This window comes from Protopterus annectens, chromosome 13.part0 (genome assembly GCF_019279795.1).
Source record: "Protopterus annectens isolate FY-2018-M chromosome 13.part0, PAN1.0, whole genome shotgun sequence".
Taxonomy (NCBI): Eukaryota; Metazoa; Chordata; order Ceratodontiformes; family Protopteridae; genus Protopterus; species Protopterus annectens.
In genome coordinates this window covers 240,844,260-240,867,162 of record NC_056747.1, presented here as the reverse complement: position 1 = coordinate 240,867,162, position 22,903 = coordinate 240,844,260, and the positions used below count along the sequence as shown (strand labels likewise).

Genomic DNA, 22,903 nt, shown 5'->3' with positions numbered 1-22,903 from the left:
TTGAGCAAGGGACTTAACAAGTCAGTTTTCCTGGGTCAGGCCTGAAATTAAGCACTCGTGCCTAATGGGCTTACCAGGTTAACATATAAATATAAACACTATTTATTTATACATCTGAGTATAATCCTCTAGAACAACCACATAAACAAAGTCCAAAACATCTGTAAATTACACAGTAAGTCCGTGTGTGTGTGTGTGTGTGTGTGTGTGTGTGTGTGTGTGTGTGTGTGTGTGTGTGTGTGTGTGTGTGTGTGAAACTTCCATCAATCTATGCAAGACTTACCACTCACTGTCATAAAAGAAAGCAAATCACACACACATGGAAGGAAGCTGTGTTAACTTACACTTCTATAACTGTCTTGATCTGTTGGTTCATTTTCAAGTAAACACTTTTCCACAACATGTTAAATGTATTTAAAGGGCAAACAAGATAACGTTATTGTCTCCTTCTGTCTCCAAACATATATGATATTCATTGTGGCAAAGAATCCAGAGCCTATCCTTGGTAGGCAATGGGCATAAGACAGCCCTTTGCAGGACACACACACACACACACACACACACACACACACACACACACACACACACACACACACACACACACACACACACACACACACACACACACACACACACACACACACACACACACACACACACACACACACACACACACACACACATACATGCACATACATAGGTTCATAGATGTGTACTAAGCTAGTGGCCCTGGAGCCTTTACAAGCCTAGCCCATAGGATTCCCCTGGCATCGTGCCACCTGACCTTAGTTCCCAGTGCCTCTGTTGAGTAGAACCACTGGAGTGATCCCCAGGGTGAATTTTCTGAATGGGAAATATAAATATATATATATATATATATATATATATATATATATATATATATATATATATATATATATATATATATGTATGTATTGAGATGGATCTCTGTTACACACAAATGTTATAGTGGCTAATGTTGACAAACATATGTCGACAGCCAAGCATCAACATTGCCATATTACAGCACATGCTCTAAGGCGAATCTTGGAACATGGAAAAATAAAAGAGGCAGTTTTTTTTGCAGGGGCAAACCCCCCCAAATCCCTCCAACCCTGATAATTATATTATATATACTAACTCTGAGATTGCACAATCTCCAGAGAAAGGGCATATTCCCCTACCCCATGGATTGTCGATCTAGCACATCTGTCAACCATCTGCACATCTGTCAACCATCTGTGTTGTTAACCAAAGTGTGCTGACAAATACAGAGGCTGATTTGCCATAAAATCAACTTGTGCCAAGGAAACCCATTTATATATTAATGTATCACAACACATTTATTCCTTGAATTTCTATAACTTGAACTAATACTCACTGCAACTAAAATTTTAGAATTTTACTTTATTTCTGATGCACAGTGTTTTTTTGCTTTGTTTGTTTGTTTTTGTTTGCTTAAGTTACCTGGCATAACTCTGTTTTTTTTAAAAGAAACATGTCTATCAAATTATTATGTGTGACGCAGACAATCCCACATTCATACAAATGAAAATAAATCACAAAGGCACACTCTCACTTGCAAACATCATACCCCACAAACCATGCCAACACAACTGCAGCTGCAAACACCACACACCACTTCTAACACATCCAGTCACTGTCAGTCAACCACCGCATAGTTCACTCAGATCCCGTCCCCTTGCAAATATTGTTCCTCCTTCACATGCAGCGTCCCCACACTTCCTATCCTTCCCCGTGCAGTCTACTCCCACCCTTCCCTAAAGACCCCAACTCCAGTTGTTTCATCTTTGCTGCTATCTTTGTCACTTCCAGTAAAGTTGGCCTAGACCTTAACCTTCATCCTCCAGTCACAAACTTCCAGGCAGCCACAACAACCAGACTCAGCAAGGCCCCACCACATCCAGGCACCTCTAACTCTGTACCACAGCTCAAAAAAATAATTTCCCCAGTCACTCCAATTTGCTCATCCAAACCTGCAGGGAATCTTTAAAGTCAGCCAGCTCATTACACTCCCAGATCACATCTCCAACATTTTCTGTCTACCTGAGGAAAGATTCTGTGGAGCCTGCTTGGAGTATAAAAAATATCTATGTAAACACTTCCAGGCAAAAATCCTAAATCTTCTAGATTTTGTGCATATTTGGGAGACGTACATATATCCCCCATTGTTTCTTTGTGAATTGCTTATCCAATCTCTTTTCCCAATTCTTCATAACCTCTTTTGATTGAGTCTTATACTTTCACCTGGCATAGCTCTGTTGAGTGAAAGTTGGAAGTAAAAACCAAGCAACCTGCCAAAACATGAACTAAGGATTTCTACACTCGATGTAGGTTCACACTCAGGACACAGCCTGGAGGTGGGGTTTCCTTTGTATCCAGCAGATAAGACAGAAGGGCAGTGCAGCAAATATGGAAGGGTAGTGCAGCAGAGACACTTGGCTTGGAGTCCACAATCTACTAGTCAGGAGGGGGAGGACAGATTAGAAATGGTGCAGAAATTGTGGTGAAGGAGAGGCTTCAGAAGACAGTAAGGGATGTCATCAGAATTAGTGATAGACTCATGTCAATCAAACTCCAGTGCAAGGATAGGGCACTATCCATAATCCTAGTCTATGCCTTAACAGCAGAATTGTGATAAAGAGGAAGAGAGTACATTCAGACAGAGCCGCAGGACCTGCTAGATAAAGCACGATAACACAAGTTTATGTTGATAGTGGGGGACCTGAATGGACAGGATCTACAAAACAGGATATGAGGATTGCCTGGGTCCACATGGGTGGGCAACATTAATAAAGAGGGAAGGCCATTCTAGAGTTCTGTCTGACAAATGTTTTGATCCTGGCTAACACATAGTTCAGCAAGAGAAACAGTCACAAGATCACTTACAAGAGTGGCCAACATGCAACTCAGGTAGACTTCCTTCTGGTAAGGAAAGGGCATTCGGGTAGAATAAGTGATTGCAAAGTCATCCCCAGTAAAACAGTCAGTCCATAGCATACAGCACTGGTTGCCGCAATCAGCTGCAAGGAGTGATCAGGTACATAAGGAAAGTTGGTGATGGAATGCAGAAGTTCAGGAAGTCATCAAAAGAAAGAAGGAGTGCAGGAAACAGTATAATAAAAAGACAGACTAGGATAAGAAGGAACAGTGGTTTGTTTACAAAGAGGCTAAGACAAGACTTTTATTAGCAAAGAGCAAGGCATCAGAGGCACTCTACATGCTTCTGGAAAGTGACATAGTAGATGGCACAAAGAAACTGTATCAGGCGGCAAGGCAAAGACAGAAAGAAACAGAATATAGTCAGACACACTTCATAAGGGTTGCCAGCAATAACCTGCTCAGCAGTCCACAGGAAATCAAAGACAGATGGAAGAAGTAGTTCCAGTAGCTTCTGAATGGAGAAAACTTAACAGAAGCTGTACTGTCCCAGACAGCCCACAATGGAAGATGAAGAGGAGCCCCACCTAGAAAAAGTAAAAACAGCAAGAAAGAAAATGAAGTTAGAAAACACAGTACGCTCAGAGGAGGTCACAGCATATATGATCAAGACATTGAGTGAGATAGGGGAGAAATAGCTCCTGAGGATACTTATAGCAGTATGGAGAGAAAAGTGTATCCCAGATGACAGCAGAATGGTAGACAGAGATATCAAAGTCCTGTCACACTGCATGAAAGTTCTGGAGATGGTGATTGATAAATGAATATGCAGAGTAGTAGAAAGTAAGAAAGGAGATTAGCAGTTCAGATTCAGATCAGGATGGAGCTCAACTGATCCAATGTTTGCAATGAGAAAGATAGCTGAGAAGATGAGAGAGGTGAGGAAAGAGTCCAATTGTACATTCCTAGACTTGGATAAAGTATTGGCAAAGTCCTAAGAAAGCTGATTTGGGCATTCCTGCAGTGGTTTGAAGTCCCAAAAACATTGATAGAATTAGTGCAGGCTATGTACAACAACCCAATGACTCAAGTACAAACAGTGTTCATACTCTCAGTGGAGTTCCCATTAGGAGTGGGTATACATGTTCATACTGATGATGGACTACGTTAGCAAACAGGTTGGAGGGGATGGATCAACAAAGTTGCTGTATGCAGATGATGTGGCATTACAGGAAGACTCTGACCATGAACTACAGCAAACAATAGGGGAATGGAATGCAAAACTGAAGGCACATGGGATGAAGCTGAGTACAGATAAGACAGCTATAAAGGCAGAAAATGGGAACAATCAGAAGAAGCTAGTAAATTAAATAGAAGGGAAAATAGTGGAACAGGTTAACAGCTAAAAATATCTGGGAGGGTTGGTTGAGTAGAAGGGAAGTCTGAATGAGGAAGTCAAAACTAGAATCAAAGGGGCCACAGCCATCTGGCACAGAGTGTCAGGGGTATTGTATGGCAGAAGAATGTCAAAGAAGCTAAAAAGTAAGGTGTACAAAACAATGGTGCGACCAGTACTATGTATGGTACAGAAACCTGGGTAATAATGGCAGAGCAGTTGAGGAAGCTAGAGGTGATGGAGATGAAGTGTTTCAGATCAGTGGTAGGATGCACACTGTGGGACCAACAAAGAAATGCAGACATCAGAGAAGAAGCCAGAGTAGTTCCAATTGCAGAGAAGGTCAAACAGAACAGAATTACACTGGTTCAGGTACATGTGCAGAAAAAAACAGAAAACAATGCATTGAAGAAGATTTGGGACAGACAGGAAGAAGGCAAGAGGAAATGAGGGCATCCAGCAAAGAGTCGGATCTATTGTGTGAGAGACAACCTGCGACAGTCAGGCATGACTGTCAAAGACAGAAGGAGAGTGGCACTGAATCAGTAGAGATGGTGACAGATGACACAACACCACAACCCCATGTAGAAAATGGGAAATGGGGGTCAATGATGATTGTTGATTAATTTATTTATCTAGCGGATGCCTAAGATGCAAGATGTAATTCTATGTATAGACATCACCAAGAACTCATATCTGAGACCAATACAGCTCAAAATGCACTTTCTTTTGCCACTGTAAAAGTTTGGATTCATACTAAAATATAAAACTTGGGACTACAAGACAATGCACAGAATATTTTTTATTATTATCAATAAATTAAATACATTATGTCTTTCCGTCTTATGCCTGTGTGAACTAACCACATTGTTTCAGGTTTTGATATATATATACATATATATATATATATATATATATATATATATATATATATATATATATATATATATTTTTTTTTTATTACAAAGAGACACACTATAAACAGGTTAATTTTTTCAGCATTGAAAGTTTTAACTGGCTTGTGGTAGCACTCTGTTTTTACTAGAGTCAGACATAGACTACAGTACTAACAATACAGCTTTACTGCATTTATATATGTATATTAGACAGACACTACAGTGCAGTGTCAATTTACAGGGTTCAGGCACCTAGGCAGCGAGACATTTTCTTGTGATACATTTGGTTGCGGCACATGGCTGAAGTGACATTCAGCTGCAGGGAAATATGGCTGTTGTGAATTCCGTGGGAAAAGAGAAGCACACACTGGTATGCCTACAGCTTTAATAACCAAGTGCATGGGGGAAGAAGTAGTAATGAGTCACAGAATACAGTGCATGCTTATGTAATTATAACGTAGAAGTGTATTACAGCTTAGAGGAAGGGGGAAATCTTGTACACTGCTGCAGTCACATTTATGCTTCAATATTAATTTTAGGTAATGTTCCATAGGCACTGTAAAGGGGGTAGTGGTCCACACACACACACTCACACTCACACACACACACACACACACACACACACACACACACACACACAGACCAGTTATAAAGTCAATGACATTGTGCACTGCATTTTTACTGCCACTAACATGCCCACTGGCCGGCCTGTTGCTGATGCCTGCCATACTGCTGTCTCTTGTCACCTCAGGGGCCATGGACATTATTTCCCCCTGTGCATTTAGTTATCGAAGTTGGGCGTGACACTGCATTCTTCTCTTTGCCCACAGGGAATTTGCAATGGCTATATTTCTCTGCAGATGAATATCAGTTCAGCCATGTGTCTCCAACCAAATGTACAACAGGGAAATGTTTCACTGCCAAAGTGCCTGAACTCCAATTTACAAAGGTGACCTTGGGGGAAAAACTCCACTAGTAATTACATTGCGTATTAAAATAATACATCAGCAATTTAAAACATATAAAAATCAATAATACAAATAGCACATGACGATAATAGAAGGTGTGGACAGGCATATAAAAGTAATGTGAAGGAAAATATTGCAGAAATGAGACATACATTTTGGAAATCCACACAGAAATATTTCCCAAGGCATAAATATTATAAATTGAGAAAATATATGCATTAAAGGCAATTTTTGCTTTGATTTAAGACATGCCAAGCTGTGGTGTCAGATTTTTTTCAGCAAAGCATACCAGCTGTAGTTACACGTTGTTTAATGGTTTGTTATCATGCTCTGGGTTATACAACAACGCATTTTATTTATACTTACTTTGTTTATGATCATCCCAACAACCTCCTGGGGCTGTGAATAGTTGCACAGGTTTTTGCTTGCCTCCTGAAGAAATGTGACTCCAGAAAATGTCTCAGTAAATAGTAAGAAGCCTGTAACAGGCAGTGTAGGATTACTGCCCCACAAAATATTCTGCCATTTGCAATGACAAGATGGTAGCCTCATCAGGGCAAGGTTGGTTTGATGTTACTTGCCATAAAATAGTAAAAAAGCAAACAGACAAACTCTGTACTTTTTATGCAAAGTGAATGGCTTGATGCATCCCATGTTTCTGGCTGTGTGTGTGTGTGTGTGTGTGTGTGTGTGTGTGTGTGTGTGTGTGTGTGTGTGTGTGTGTGTGTGTGGGCGCGCGTGCGTGTGTGTACATGTGTATGTGAAAGTGTGTATGAGTATGTACATGTGCTCATGTGTATTTAGGTATATGTATACGCATGTATATATGTGTATGTTTGTGCATGTGCACGCATGCGTGAGTGCCTTTTTGTGCATGCGTGTGTGTACATTTGGAAGGGTGACCATTTCTACCAAATGCTCCCTTGTAATAAGATGATGATCGAAACAAATGTCCTATTTTATATTGCTTTGGTAAACTGTTGCTGTTGTTTTCTCAAGGTGTACACGTGTTTGGACTTTGTGCCACAGCGTTAGTGACTGATGTTATCCAGCTTGCCACTGGCTACCATGCTCCTTTCTTCTTAACAGTATGCAAGCCGAATTACACCTTGCTGGGCATCTCTTGTGACAGCAATCCTTATATCACACAGGACATCTGCTCTGGACAGGATCAGCATGCAATCACCTCTGCCAGGTAACACACTGAATGATCTCTGACCTGAGGCCAGCAGGCTGAGGTGCTGGAATTTTCAATCAAAGCTTGCCAATTATAGACCAAGAGCACCTTTCTGAATCTATGTAATTAATGAGATTGTTAAGGCATTTTGTCTACAGGACATTATTTACTTGTACAACCACTGTGCATGCTGCTGCAAAAAAAAATATTTTGTTTTTTTTGCTATTTGCTTACCTGTGGTTATGTGCTGAAACAGTGGTGTATGTGTGTGTGTTTGTGTGTGTGTGTGTGTGTGTGTGTGTGTGTGTGTGTGTGTGTGTGTGTGTGTGTGTGTGTGTGTGTGTGTGTGTGTGTGTGTGTGTGTGTGTCCACATGCGTATGTGAGTGTGTTTTGTGTGTGTGTGTGTGTGCGCGTGTGCGTGCGCAAAATAAACAATTTTTTATTTTTTTTAAGAAGAGGCATAAAATATTTTGTGATTTTTGCTGCATGGTTTCTGGACTGAACAGTGAACTACATCCATAAATAGGCGACAGAGATGTGACAGGTAAATACAATTTTGCTTACAATACAATTACTGTAAAATTAAAACAAATAATCTGGAAAGACATAAAGAATGATGGCAGAAATTATGAGAAAATTTCCACAATGTCTTATTAAAGATGCAGGGTATTTTAACACTCAGATAAAGTGAATTTAGAAGTTACCATTTGGTTACAGCCCAACAATTCAATGAAGCTTTTTACTTCTTTATTTTCTGTGGAGTCAAAATTCACTACAGTCCTATTAAGTAGAATAGCCCTGCACACTATTTTATATTATAATTAACTCTGGATTCAGCAAATCTTATAGGAAGTTCCAATATAAACTGAAAGTTTTCCATCTGGCTACCCAGTCTAAGTAAAAAGGTCTTTATCTAAATGGACAGTAACCAGTAGACCAAATACCATTATATCTCTATTGATATATGTAGCTAGCTGTCAACATCTACTTCTATATCGATATCATTGTCAATACTTTTGTGGTGAGGCTAGAATCCTCGAATACACAATGTCAGAGTCACATATGTTTGAATGTATAAATGTCAGCTTCTGTGTTACACTTTTTTTGTATATGGAATTGTTTGTGGACAACTATAGGTGTTAGTGATAACATTCTAAAAAGGTTAAGATGGGTAATGAAAACACTACAAGCAAGAGAATGGTAGTGTTTGTTTTATGTAGGAAATCAACTGCCAGTGCAGTCACTTGCTTTACACCAGCAGTGAGTCTTTTCTTCAAGGAGATGTTTCCCTTCTTCATGTTTATGCTACAGTGGAGTTGGTATACACAATTTTAGAGGGCAAAATTTACTTAAAAGGGGTATTTAGTTTATGTTTACTGTTATGTATGCAAGCCCTGCAAAATGTACTTAATAAGGGTATTTAGTGTATGTTTAGTGTTATGTATATCACACCAAAAACCTGGCAGATAAACTACTGAAGTTTTGGACAAAATAGAGGAGGCAACAAATTAGGGCTTTCGTTACTAATTTATTTAAACAGAACTTCTACAGAAATGTCTTATGTATATCAGTGTGTTGTGAAATCAGGGTTTTGTGTGCTCAGGATTTTTTGTTTAATATCTTGTGGTTTGGGTTTGTTTGTATTCAACCTTTTATGCAATAATCATATACATTTATAAAGAAAAGGCATTTAAGGTACTTTGGGAGTTTCTCATAAAGTAGATTCAGTTTTTGTAATTCTTCCCATCGCAAGTATCAATATCTAGCATCCAGTTTTCCAGTAGTCCTTATACAATGGCTTACCTGCTGGTATAATAGTGCTATGTATATTGATCAGTAATTAGGGAGCTGTCTGTGTTCTCATAGGAAAATAGGATCATATGAAGTTACTAGGCTAATGGCACTGGGGCCCTTACAAGCCTAGCCAAAAGTTTATCCCCAAAAAGAAACCTCAGTCAGCACCTGTCGCCCCTGTCAATGAGGGATACAGGTGGAACCCGTGGGACAAATCTGTGGTTTCCCATCTACTCATCAAGGATGTGCTTGAAGAGGGTCAGCGATGTACTTTGTTTGACATGTATGGGAAGTCTAAACCAGAGACGGGACAGCCTCTGGGAGACAAACCTGTCTCTCCAGCAGGTTTTATTAATGTTGCATATTAGCTTTAGGCCTTTTGAGTGGGTAATGCATGAGGAGTTAGACTTATGGATATGGAGCATCTCTAGTAGGGCAGGGTCTGAGATTGCCTTGTAGGCAAGACACAGATCACTTCTGAGCAATCTGCACTATACCAAGTAGAGTGATAGTGATTTGAGCCTGTCCACATAGGACAGGTGTTGGAGGTGATGGATTCTCTTTGTGAGGTATTTCTGTGGCCTTTCCAGCTGGTGCAGGTGTTTGGAGAGGTACATACCAGACGGCATTGTACTCAATTATTGGCCTAATGAGGGAGGAGTACAGAGAGGTAATAACCTCCTTTTCTCTGGATGAAATCCCTTTACTTATGAGATAAACCAAGTTATTTGTTTTAATTTTACAGGGATAAATTTGGCTTTTGTGACCACTACCACTACATGATGGTTGAATGTGAGATTGTTGTCAACCTCTGTACCCAGGTCTCTAACCACAGGTTGTGTGTTTAGGGGGTTGCCATTGATGTGGTAATCAGTAGGGGCTGTGTTTTTGCTGAATGGTATAATACATTTTTTTGCTTTTAACTTAAGGCCATGACTTTGGCACCAGTCATTTGTTGCTGTGAGACCCTCTTGTAGTATGTTAACATCATCTGAGGAGTCAATGACAGCACCCAACTTACCGTTGTCTACAAACTTGGTCAGCCACAGCCTTTTGTCTTTGCCTGGAGCTCTGAGAAGTAGATGCCAAACAGTAGGGGTTCCAGGACAGATCCCTGGGGAACATCACTAGTGACAGGTCTGCTGTTGAAAGTAGAGGCACCTATTTTGACTTTGGGGGTCCTATCAGTGAGCCAGTTGGCCACCCACCTAATGCGATAGGGATTTACCCAGAGTTGAGTTAGATTTTCAATGATGCCCGAGTGGGGGATTGTGTCAAAGGATTTGTCCAAGTCAAGGTAAGCTGTAGGTACTGACTTTCCCTCATCCAGGGCCTTGGTGACAGTCTCAAAAAAGTCAGCCAGGTTCAACAGGCAAGATCTGCCCTTGACGAATCTGAACTGGGTGGGGCCAAGTGCTTGGAGATAGACTATGTCCTTGTTTATAAGGTCCATAATTATATGCGCTATGACTTTAGAGATCAGACTTGTCAAGCTAATGGGGCAATAGTTTCCAGGGTCAGTAGTGGCACCACCTTTGTGCAAGGGGATGACAATGGCAGTTCTCCACTTTGCTGAAATGAAACCCGTACAGGCTGCGATTGAATAGGCTGTTCAATGGCTAGTTCTTGGTGGAGATGGTGCAGAATACAGCCTAGGATACTATCAGGTCCCATGGAAGCTGTGTTCTTTGACTTGGATAGGGCCTTTAACACTTGATCTATGGAGATGTGAGGTGTGGGACAGGTATCAACGATGTTGATTGGGCCTTTGGGGGGACAGGGGGGTGAAGTTTGTGTTAAACCTATCCGCTAGCAGGTTGGGTAAGTCAACAGGATCAGTGTAACTGATACCATTAAGTACTAATTTGGAACAAACCTGGGCTTTGCCATGGAGGTTCCTGATGTAACTGAAGACGGCTTTGTGGTTTCCCTTTGTTTCAGAGGCTAGTTTCAATTCATAATTTTCATTTCTAATTTGCTTGTTGAGCCTAAGGAGAGAGTTTTTCCAATTAGGAATTTGTGCCTTTTTCCCCTTGGACAGCAGTTTCTTCCTTTTGTTGTAAAGCCTGTTGATAGAGGATGTCCACCAGACAGGTTTGTGTCTCCTTGAGGAACAGGTTTTAGTTCTGTTGGGTATGGCTGAGTCCATGCAGTTGTACAGGTGCTTGTATACTGTACTGGCATACTGTTCAGCATAGTTGTCTGCATCCTCTGAGGGGATGGTGATGTGAAGCTACTGACACCCTCCCTTCGGAGGTTGTAGTCAGCTTTTGAGAAGTTTTTTAGTCTGGTTACTGTTGGAGGGTGTTGGGCGGGATAGAAACTTCAAATGAGACAGACCGATGCTATGATTTCACCAGGGAAGAACTGTTCATTCTTTTGTTCATTCACTCACTCAATCATTCACTCATTCATTCTCTGATACCTACTTCATCCAGTTCAGGATCATGCGGAACTGGAACCTACTGCAGTGAAAAAATGGTCAGATGGCAGAGAACAAATGAATGACAAGATGTATCACATACGACGCATATCTGTGGACAATTAAAATAAACACAGGTTTACTGAGTGTCATGCCGTTCATAAGTGGGAGGATATTGTAGTGCCCTGTGCAAACCTATTTGAATGCAGATAGGATATGCTAATTCAATAGGCATCCCAGCCAGGTACCAAACTCTAGAACCAAAAGCTGTAAGGTAGTAATCCTAAAGGATGCACCACTGTGTTGTCCAGCACTTTACTATTCCAACAGGCACCTTTCCTCATCTGCGCAGAGATAACCTCAACCACATATCAGGAATATGGAAAAGGTCAGTAAAATATCCCACTTCAAAGGATAAACTTTTAAAAACTGCAGCAGTTGGAAAATGGTAAGGAATTTCAGGGATCCATTCAAAGATGTGCCCTCGAAGCAGGAAAAGAAGAATGAATACATCAAGTAAATTTTCTGTTTAGCAAATTGATAACCGAGGAAAGTGACTCAAGCAGGGCAGTGCAAAAAAAAAAACACAACTAGGAAGAGATGACCTTTCCACAGATGAAAAAAGCCTTAAAGTACAGCTTTCTCAAATGACACTCTGCATCTGGAAACCATGAAAAAGATGAGGAAAAAAATTAGTAGGAAACAAAGTAGACAAGGACACCATATCCCTAGGTAAGGCAAAAATGGCCACTGTGTGCCTAGTTAAGGCCAAAATGGATGCAACAAAAGAAAAGTGGAAAGTGGTGAGAACAAGGAATGGAATATAAACATATTAGGGCTCACGTTCTGTGGGTGGGAAGGAGGAGAATAAAATATGAGTTGTACTTCTCGCTATACAGGATAGAATGAAATAAAACATATTAGTATTCAAATTAATGTGGATTCTGTGACTAGAGCTCTGCTTGGAGGAAGTGACAGGAATAACAACACTAGTATTAGGACCACTCCTCACTCATAACTTCCTCCCAGCTGCCAGACCTACTTCCTTGCCCCTTTATTATATTACCAATCTAAAACACTCCAGTTTTAGGCCAAGCAAGAGAAAGAGAGAAAATGAGGAAAAGGCAGGGAAAAGAAAAGTGGTGTGGGTGGATAGTGAGGGAGCGCACTCTTCTTGTAATCAAAGCGCTTCTCATAAATCTAGTATTATGTTTAATATGGCTCTGTATCTGACCTCAAAGAGCACAGGCTGAAGGAAATGTCAGGGCAGCCATCCTAGCTCATTCCTTGTAAGTGGTTGTCCCATGCAAACATTCCCTTAATTTAAATTAAATTAATTTAAATTTATCTTAATTTTTTCATTTGGTAACTGGGCAAGGTCCATCTCTGACCCTTTTTGGTCACTACACTGCCCAAAAGGGACAAGGGTAAAGGTAATATATGTATTCAACTTTGAATATCCATTCCGGGCAAGGGTGAATGCAATGAATGTGGACAACCTAGTGTATCCAGTCAACCACCACATTTTTGCGAGGTGGGATGAAATTAGCATACCTCAAGAAAAAACACAAACATGGAAAGAATGTAAAAACACTAACTGGAGGACAAGTGTGAGCCTCATATACCTTACAGCTATGAGGTAGAGATCTTGACCACTGAACCACCACACTGCTGGCTGATAATTATGGCCCCAAAGGAAAATCTGGTGCTGTAGGTCATTTCTGTTCTATGGTGTTTGCAAGTTGTCCCTGTGTGTCTTTGTTTTCTCTTCATATTCTGGTTTCTTCCCAAAAACATGCTAATTGATTGACTGCTATAAGTGTAGATAGGTATTATATTTACACATTTACCTTTGTGCCCTAGGTTATAATTTAAATAGGTCTATGATTACTAGTTCACTTAGCCAGTTACCAAATCAATAAATTAAAAGAATTAAAATGTATATAGCACAGGTGTCAAAAATTGCTTTGTCACTGCAGACCAGAGCATTTAAAAGCAGTATCTCATACAGAGATTAAAAAAATAATGCTTTTAGTATAATCACTATATCATATTCGTCACCACATAGAAAGGGCTGCATTAAAGATGAAGCAAAAAGTAGAAGATTGAAGCAGAACATGGTAAATTATATCAAAGTCAAGTAAAGTTGGTGTGCTTAGGGTCGAGGAATTCTGACACTGGAACAGAATGAATGAATGACAAATATATACAAACAAAGTCAGATTATACAGAAGAAATCCAGGCTTTTAAGACACTAATTTGCTCATTGACAAGCTCTTTTCCACCAGTGGAAAAGAACTGGAGGCCATGTGCTGGTGCCCCCCCCCCCCCCCCCCAACAAGTTTACTGACCGATGTGAGTTGTATGATGACGTCTGTAATGCTGGCTCCAAGTAAAGACCGATGGAAAATCTGTTGCCAGATATTTATGCTTGCAGTGGGAAGAGTCTTAAGTTGTGAATTTGATACAAGAGACATAATGAACTAAAGTCAGCAGAGCACAGTGGATTAAAATAGCAAATATAATATACCCTGTGTTCTTATTTGACATGACATCCATATGTTTACTGCATTAACATACAAGTAAGCCAGACGGAAAGCTGCCAGATCTCATCTGTAAATAGGTACAGTACTTCATGGATGTTACCTAACTGACAAAGACAAAGTTAAATAAACAATGTAAATGCCACATTCTGGGTATGTGTTACTTTTTGGATGGAAGCATCTGTAAGTTAAATAAACTGTTGCTAATATTGCAAAAATTCTGAAATAATGGAAAATAATGAATTTCATATTATGCAGAAATGGTCTGACTCTTCTTTTTTTGTTTTAATAGGAAAACCTTCCCATCCCAGCATGCAACATTGTCTGCCTTTGCTGCCGTCTATGTCTCGGTGAGTTTGACCCTATCTGTCAGCTTCATCTGCAGGGCACCTTAATGAAACCTTACCTGTTCTGTTACAGTGTTAGTAAACATTTATAGTACTGATTATCATATTGTAGTGGGTCTGCTCTTGTTGCTCAGCAGGTGGAGCTGAGAAGAAAGCCATGTGCTCCTTAAATCACTCTCCACTAGAGGGATCACAGCTCTACTTGCTGTAGTGTGATTGTAGTGGGTGACACCTGACATCAGAGCTGGAGGAGTAGGCACAAAGCATGCATTCGGTGTAGTAATAAGTTTCTGCATGCGTTTTCTCCAGTTTTATACCACTCAGCATCTGAGAATAGCTTTAAAAATGAAAGAACCTGCCACCAGATTGGGTTACATATCGAAGTGAACTACAGAAGATCAGGGTTCATATTTCCACGTTGGTTGATAGTATGAAATCAAAATACTTAGCGAGTACCTAGCTTCCACTGGGGGGAGGGAAGATCTGTAGGCTGATAGATTTAAAAAGAGCTGTATGCACAAGTCTCTTTTTAAATCAAGTTCTCTGAGTATACCTGAAGGGGTGACACAAGGCTAAAATAAAAGGCTACCGCAATAGTAAACAAACTGCTTTAAAATCTATTTTGGAAAAAAAAATGAGTAAAACATGAAAATGGAGAACCGATGATGCATCTAGTGCAAGAAAGGAGAGACATAAATTATTAGTTAACTTTCTAAGCATTTGTATGTGGTCTATAGTTGACCATTTAAAAGCTGAGAGTTGTGCTCATTTCCGGCACAATCTGCAGACTGTGTGCCACTTGTACTGCTGTAGCAGCCTTGTGCGGCTGTCAATTGAAAGGGATTCCGGGTTTACAAGCTGAGTATCTGTCTGGAAGTGAGCAGCAGTAAGCAGTGCTAGGCATATCTAATGTGCTAAAACTCAGCAAATAAAAAAATTTGTACGTGTCATGAAACTGGCGTCACTGTCATGCACTGAGATGGCATTACAGTACACAGCATTTCCTTCAAAATGTAGAAACACTGTCAAAATAAGAAAAGGTACAAATAAAGCTGTATGTTAAAAATGGTTGTAACTCAAAAGGTTGAATACTCATTTGGTTGAAAAGTTTTGGTTTGTAAAAAAAGAGAGAGAATGCACAAATGAGTGAATACTCTTTTGTATGAATCACATATGACTGAATTTGTTTTATATAGAGTAGGAAGTAGGAAATTGCAGGAAAATTAAAGTTTGAATGGAAAAGTGGTGGTTATGAAGATGTGCAAGACAGTGTTATAACAGTTCATAGGTATATACTAGGCTAACGAACACCATGGCTTTATAAGCCTAGCCACACAATCCAACCCAATTGTGTCCCCCTTATAGCATGTGCATCTTAATCGGGGGTATGTTTGTTAGGAAGTTGCTAATAAGTTATGTGGGGGCATATTAGTTAAGGAATGTTTACTGTTGGCCTATGTCTATAAAAGACTGTGAAACCGTCTCATGAAGTGGTACTGTTAGGGAAATGGTTTTAAGTAATGTAATTTGTAGGGTTAGGGGCAGGAGTAGGGTTAGAGTGGATTGTGCTGCCTACTCATGTGTAGTAAACCTAACCATAACGCTAGCCCTCCCATCCCTCAGCCCCTAATCCTAATCCTGCATGTTAGATTACTAAAACCCCTTTCCCTAACAGTATAACTATCAGGATGGCAGTTAACCTTGGTTTTACAGCTGTAATTTACTGATATAGGGCTTTTTTTTTAGTGAGTGAGAGGTATTCAGTGTTTTGTGACTCCCTCTTTTTTGTTCTGTCATTTCTGATTCTCTTCTGAGTTTTTAACCTTTCATGACAGAATTGTTAAAATAGATATGATAATGGATTGAAGCCCAGCTGAGCGGCAGAAACCACATTATGGCTGCTTTTTAATTTATACATTTTAAGAGTAACATATTAAATGATGAAGGTCAGAAAATGCCATATGATCACAGAAAGGCTGCAAAAGCCTAGTGTGAAATTATTATGTGCTTTGTATGAAGAGCACACTATGAGCTCTTTATCTGAATTCTAATTTGCTGCATTTTCTTGCAGATGTACTTTAACTCCACTATCTCTGACAGCACAAAACTGCTGAAGCCTGTTCTAGTTTTCACCTTTGCTATTGCAGCAGGAATCTGCGGTCTCACTCAGATCACTCAGTACCGAAGTCATCCAATCGATGTGTACACAGGTTTCCTTATTGGGGCTGGCATCGCTGGGTATCTTGTAAGTTCTTCTGTTCATTTAGTGTCTTGTTTTTAGTTTGTTTATTTTTTTTTTACAGCCTCATCAGACATTCAGACAAACAATATCAGTATGCAAAGTTTCAAATCATTCAATTTAATTTATTTCTGGAGCACGCATCTCAGCCAAGTGCAGAAAAGCAGAAGCTTGGAGCAATGGCAAAACAGTTGTAATACCGCTGCTGTAATGCTGCTGATTTATTGGTATATTGAGAATTGCAGATATTTTTTTAAGATGCAACTTCTCTGTGGTTTCCATGGTATCTGAATGAGAAATCAATGACAATTCTGAGTCAAGATTAATGTCGCTAAAGGTACATTCTAACAGATAATAGTCACAAGATAAACCATTACCGAATTTTTGTTGTTTTGTTGGAGCTTTCTAGACTTCCTGGTGTCCATCCCTTTGTACAGCACATTCAGATTGCCTTTCTGCCAAACTGTCTTGCAGTTAACCTGCCCCCCCCCCCCAACAAATGACGGCTATCCCTCTCACATTCCCACAGTTATTTTTCTGGTCACATCTGTGCCAGCAGGGTCCTCAATAATGCAAAAAGTACTGCTAGTACTGCAAGTAATAATTAGGGGTATATAAACACTGTACGGGCTAACCAAGGGCTATAAATTAGTAACATGGCAGCTGTGACCGGGTACATTTATTTACTATTTGATGACTTGGTACATGGAGTTTTAAATAGGATATGTCCATTTATTTCTTACTTTAACTCACATTATTATCACATATTGCAGTATTTCTATTTCTGTTGGTCCAACAATTGTGAGAGAATCCTTCAAATGCAGAGCACCACTGAAGCAGCTTTGAGTATATATTTGCCATAGACTGTGTGTTGAAATTTAACCCAAGGTTTATACTGTTGTCTGTTAAGAGTGACAAGAGTGCATTTAGCCCCCCCCCCCCCCCGAACATTTAGGTTTTAACTTTGCAGTGATTTATATATCAGGTCATACTACTGAACATGAAGCATTAGATGACAGAAAGCATTAGTTAGTTGAAGTAGAACAATCTAAAGAAAAAACAGTCACAAAAAAGTATCTCCATTCTAGGCAACAGATATTATTTTCTTAAAACTGAAATTGCATTTATCTTGTCTGTCTTCAATCTGATTTTTTTTTCTTTTGTACTTTAGGCCTATCATGCTGTGGGCAATTTCAAAGCTTCAGAGGAAAAGCCACCCAGTGCATCTCAGGCCAAGGATGCACTAAGGGCACTCACACAGCGAGGACATGAATCAGTGTACCACCAGAACAAATCCGTCAGCACTGATGAACTTAATCCCCAGCCAAGACTGGATGGACTAAACAGACAAGTTCAGCGAGAGAAGAACTCCTTAGGCAGCCTAAAGCGAGCTAGTGTAGATGTTGAGCTTCTAGCCCCACGCAGTCCTATGGGCAAGGAGAACATGGTCACTTTCAGTAACACGCTGCCAAGGGTCAATACCCCTTCCATGGATGATCCTGCAAGACGACACATGACTATCCACATGCCAGTTGATGCTTTACGATCAAAGCAGCTCATCTCAGAATGGAAACAGAAATCAGTAGATGGCAGGAATATGTCACTAGCAGAAGAATCAGCCCTGAGTCAGTCACAACCACATATCAGGGCAGGATCAGATCCAACAGGAATTGGCCTGTTAGAAAACGAGCAGGCTCCTCCATCCTTGTATCCTACAGTTCAGTCTCGAACCACAGAACGGAGTGGTGGAGGGCCCCGTGTTCTCATTCAGCCAAGACCTGGTACCTCCCAGCTTGTCCATATTCCAGAAGAAGCACATGCAAATCCCACTCTTTCCCCAAAAAGCAGTGCAGCAGTCCGTGCCAAGTGGATGATGATGGCAGAAAAAGGGGGTGGAGTCCAAAGAGCAGCTAATCAGCCTCGCATTATGCAGGTTATTGCAATGTCAAAGCAGCAGGGCATGATCACAGTGACACCCAAGCATTCTGAAGCATCTTCATCCTCCAGCAGCTCAGACTCTTCTCATTACAAATCTCCATCGGACAGAGATAGCGCCAGCATCATCACAATTGATGCTCATGCCCCTCATCATCCTGTTGTGCACTTGTCCTCTGGAAATGGGCCCTGGGAATGGAAGACCTCTCAGAAAAGTTCAGAACTTCAAGAAACATATGAGATGAATGATCTCAACAAAGAATATCGTGGCTATCGTCCTGCCAAGAGTGCTGGCTTGTCACCTGGCTCCTCCATTAGTGATCTGGAACAAGACGACTCACGGTTTGGTGCTGTAACTACGATCAATATATCGGCTGGAACAGGAGCAGCAGTTACTGCAGCAAACAGAAATGATGCCAGCTCAGAGAACATTACTGCTGCTTCCAGCAGAGAGTCCACATTGAGAAGGAAGCCCACAAGCCTTTTGGTTAATGAGAAGGACAGCAATGTGGATTCTGAACAGGACATGTTCCTTAAGAAACTTCAGAGCAACAGAAAATTTAAGGATTGAAGTGAACCCATGAAGTATTTCAAATGTACAGAGATTTGTGTAAATGTCTTGCTGTATTGTGGTTTGGGTTTGCAGTTTAAAAAAAAATAATACAAAATATGTCTTCTTTGTGCCAATCAGAAGACCATCAGCTCAACAACCTAATGGTGAGGGTGGGTTGGCAAGACAGAATACATTTTAATATTGCATGAGTTGGGTATTGCAGAAAAAACACAACCAGATTATCAGTGGATTGTATAAATGATGCTGATGTAAAAACAAACAAAAAACTGAAATGCTTTGGTCGGAAACTTTAATTCTGTGAGTATTCAGTTCATGTAACACATCAGAAAAATTAAGGCTGGAAGCTGTTTGCTTCAACAAAATGAGATTCGTGGGACCTCTAACATTGTTCCTTAGGAAGAGTGGAAGCATAACTGCTGTGATACAGTGGTAATATATGGTTGCGATATGGAGACATGTGGCAGGTTAATTTAGGCTCACAACAGACTCTAGATTGGATGCCAGCAAGTTCCGCGGTTGTCTGCTCAAATAGTTAGCCGATCACAGGTATTGTTAGATCAGGAGTAGAAATTCCAAGAGTCTGTTTGATTATGAGCCTTCAGACCCTTTTGTTTTTAAATGACATATTAATAGCCTGGTTAAATGCAAATTGACTGCATAAATTCTGTCTTTGATCGGGATTCAAAATTGGAATCTCCTTATCTTTCAACAGTAAGAAACTAGCTGGTCCATTTTTTATAAACAAGGGCAGTTCCTAGTGATTTTAATATAAGAGCCTACACTGTGTTTCTTACTTTCACCAAATGTGATGGCTCTATTGATGGTGTTAAGAAAGATTGCAGAGATCCCGGAGAGTTTAAATTTCCTAAAATGTTCCATCTTGGACAAAACTCTTCTGATCATCTGTGAATAATTTTGAGATACTCCATAAATAGGCTTACTTATGTATGAATACTTTTATTTATGATGTGATGACTGGGAAAAATAGGCAACACCAAGGACTGTTTCTAGATATAATCAAGTCAACAGTAATGGAGTGCACAGTAATCAATCATAAAATTATCAGAAACTATAAAGGGTGAATCCAGAATAACTAAACTGTAATCTGTGCCTAAGTATGGTACTCTGTTTTACAAAGAATGTACTTCAAAAATTAAGAAACATTCAACAATACAATTTAGGGAACTATTATGCAAACGGAAAATATATGTAGCTTGTCAGTTACATGACTGAAAAACATAAAAAAAAACAGTGCTACAGTTATTAGAAGGCTTGCATAGGATGTGAGGGTCAAACAACAGATGGGCACAGTATGCTGGAATGCCGAAAACGGGGAAGAGAGATGAGCAAGGGTGAAGCAGACAAACATGCTCACAGGGCAAAGGGCAGTCTAAGGAAATAAGTAGCAGTGAGGGGGGGGTGGAGACATCTGGGAAGAGGTTGGCATGAAATGTGAGTGCTATTTATAAGAAAGTAAAAGAGAAAGCTGAGTGCAAAGAGAATGAGGCTGAAAATGCCTCCTTTCTTTTCACTTGGTGGCACTATGAGAACTTCTAGAAGACAAGGAATAAAAATTCTGTAATGCATTGCCATACCATGAATCTCCGGGTAGCAGCAAAGTCACTAGCCCATTCCTCTAAGCTCCTTGATACAATAGATCTCATGCCTCTGTACTGCTAGTCCTCTATACGTACATCCCAGTTTAATTATTTCCCATATCAGGTCCACTGGAACAAAATATTGCTTTACCGACTAACAGGATTTGCAATTTGTAAAGTTGACTAGTAATTCATCAGCCCAGTCAGTAAAATGATTTCCCAGTATTACTTCATATCTAGTGACCAAAAAAGAAAGAAAAAAGAAGCAATATATGAATATGAAACTTGTGGGACATTCTGCATGGAATTTTGCATATAGATTTGTTCTTTATTAATTACTTCTGTATGTTATCAGTTCTGGGAGTTGGTACCAAGCTAATTTTTCAGCTGTCATTTTAAAACTCATGTTTTGCTGTCTTAGTTTGTGTATACTGTCAATGGTTCACAGAAGCAATAAAGTTCCTCATCAGTTCCATTTTCCAATACATTATGGGCCAATAATAGTCAGTCACTGCACATGTGATGCAAGGGACTAAACACATGTTCTTCAGTGCACACCTAAGACAGGGAAAATAACATTCCAAATGTGAATTGATTTAGCATGTAGCATCTGTCTGTCGTGTGTGTGTGTGTGTGTGTGTGTGTGTGTGTGTGTGTGTGTGTGTGTGTGTGTGTGTGTGTGTGTGTGTGTGTGAGTGTGTACATGTGTCTGTGTCTGTACTGGGGAGATATTGTGACACTGTAATCAATTTAAGTATGAGAGTGTGGGCTGTGATGCTATGACTCAGGCTGCAGGACCTGTGCCTGCATTTTGGATCATCATGCTGGCATGCTAGGTTCAAGAACTGACTTGGGCCAGATAGCTGACTGGGGAAGAGAAGGACACATGAAGTAACAGTAGCCCCACCTCTAGCCATTCTAGTAAAAAGCTAATGACCCTGGTCAAGTCGTGTATAGGTAATCCAGTATATAAAGTGAAGCTGAGCCATTCAACAGCCATAAAAAGTGCACTAAATTTGAAAAGACAGATGCAAGGCTTGTAGGTCTACTGATATTTCACTTCAGATTACAAACTGAATAACTTCCATGATCCTTAAGGAAGATCTGATGAATCCCAACTAGCTGGTTGTCTTGTGTCCATATCAAATTATTGTTATTGCTAACCACACCTTCAAATGCCTTGCAGATGTTGGGACAGAGATCTGGAGTACTGGCCACTGAACAAGTTTGACTTGTGCCTCTTCTAAGGAGTATGTTTATTATATGTAGTTAGTTTATTAGTTACATATTTTTCCTGTTTTTGCAGATAGGGTCTGTCCCACTAGGCAAATGGTCTTTTTCAGGAGAGATTAGAAGTGCCATATTTTTCATGGAGAAGGACAATTTGGACAGGACACTTGGGAAATTTACATACTGTTTTTGAGAAAGAACACTAGTGAATTCATATAACTGGAGAGGAGCTGTTTGTTTTGCATTGTAGTTTTCCTTTTTTTTATAGATGGTCATGGTGAACTAGAAGTTAAGGGTGATTTGCAGGCTGATGCTATTTTAATTTTGCAGTCTAATTCAGAAAATAATCTGCCTGATACTGTTTTAGACCATCAAATAGATGTCACAGACTTCCAGACCATGTGTTCCAACAGTCTGTAGTCAGGCAATGTGGACTGGATTGCAACAGAGGCAGAAGTTGATGATGGAGTGCTACTGTTACCTTCTCAGACTACGTTGGAGAGCCAAATGCAGAGAAGTTAAATAATTTTGTATTTAAGTATGTGACACTGAGGCAGTGCAGCAATTATTTGCATGCATGGCTGTGACAGTGAGCGACGGGAGTAGAGAACATTGGTATCACTAAGTGAAGAGAGGACATAGATTAACAGCAGTGAGAAGAGCCTGAATAAGTTACACATGTACTTTAGCCAACAAATGTTTGCAGGCAGACCTGATGGCCTTACCTCTTTAGTCTTTAAGGACTAAGGCTTGTACAAATGCGGCTAAAACATCTATAACTTCTAGCCATATGGCATCCATTACAGTACATCAGGAATTTCCACCTTTTGAGGACAGAAAATCCCCCAATAGATATTGCAACATCTTGTTTTGGAACCCACT

At 40.1% G+C, this 22,903-nt stretch overlaps 1 protein-coding gene across 2 annotated transcripts in view; it reads left to right on the top strand.

The window, feature by feature from the left end:
* PLPPR3 (phospholipid phosphatase related 3) overlaps positions 1-21,278 on the top strand; it is a 316,736-nt gene extending 295,458 nt beyond the window's left edge. For both annotated transcript variants that reach the window (XM_044053791.1, XM_044053792.1), the window contains exons 5-8: positions 7,161-7,356; positions 14,391-14,448; positions 16,517-16,690; positions 17,856-21,278. In XM_044053791.1, the coding sequence (XP_043909726.1) occupies positions 7,161-7,356; positions 14,391-14,448; positions 16,517-16,690; positions 17,856-19,190 (1,763 nt within the window). In that variant the 3' untranslated portion in view covers positions 19,191-21,278. The remainder of the gene's footprint in view (positions 1-7,160; positions 7,357-14,390; positions 14,449-16,516; positions 16,691-17,855) is intronic.
* Positions 21,279-22,903: the final 1,625 nt, after the last annotated feature.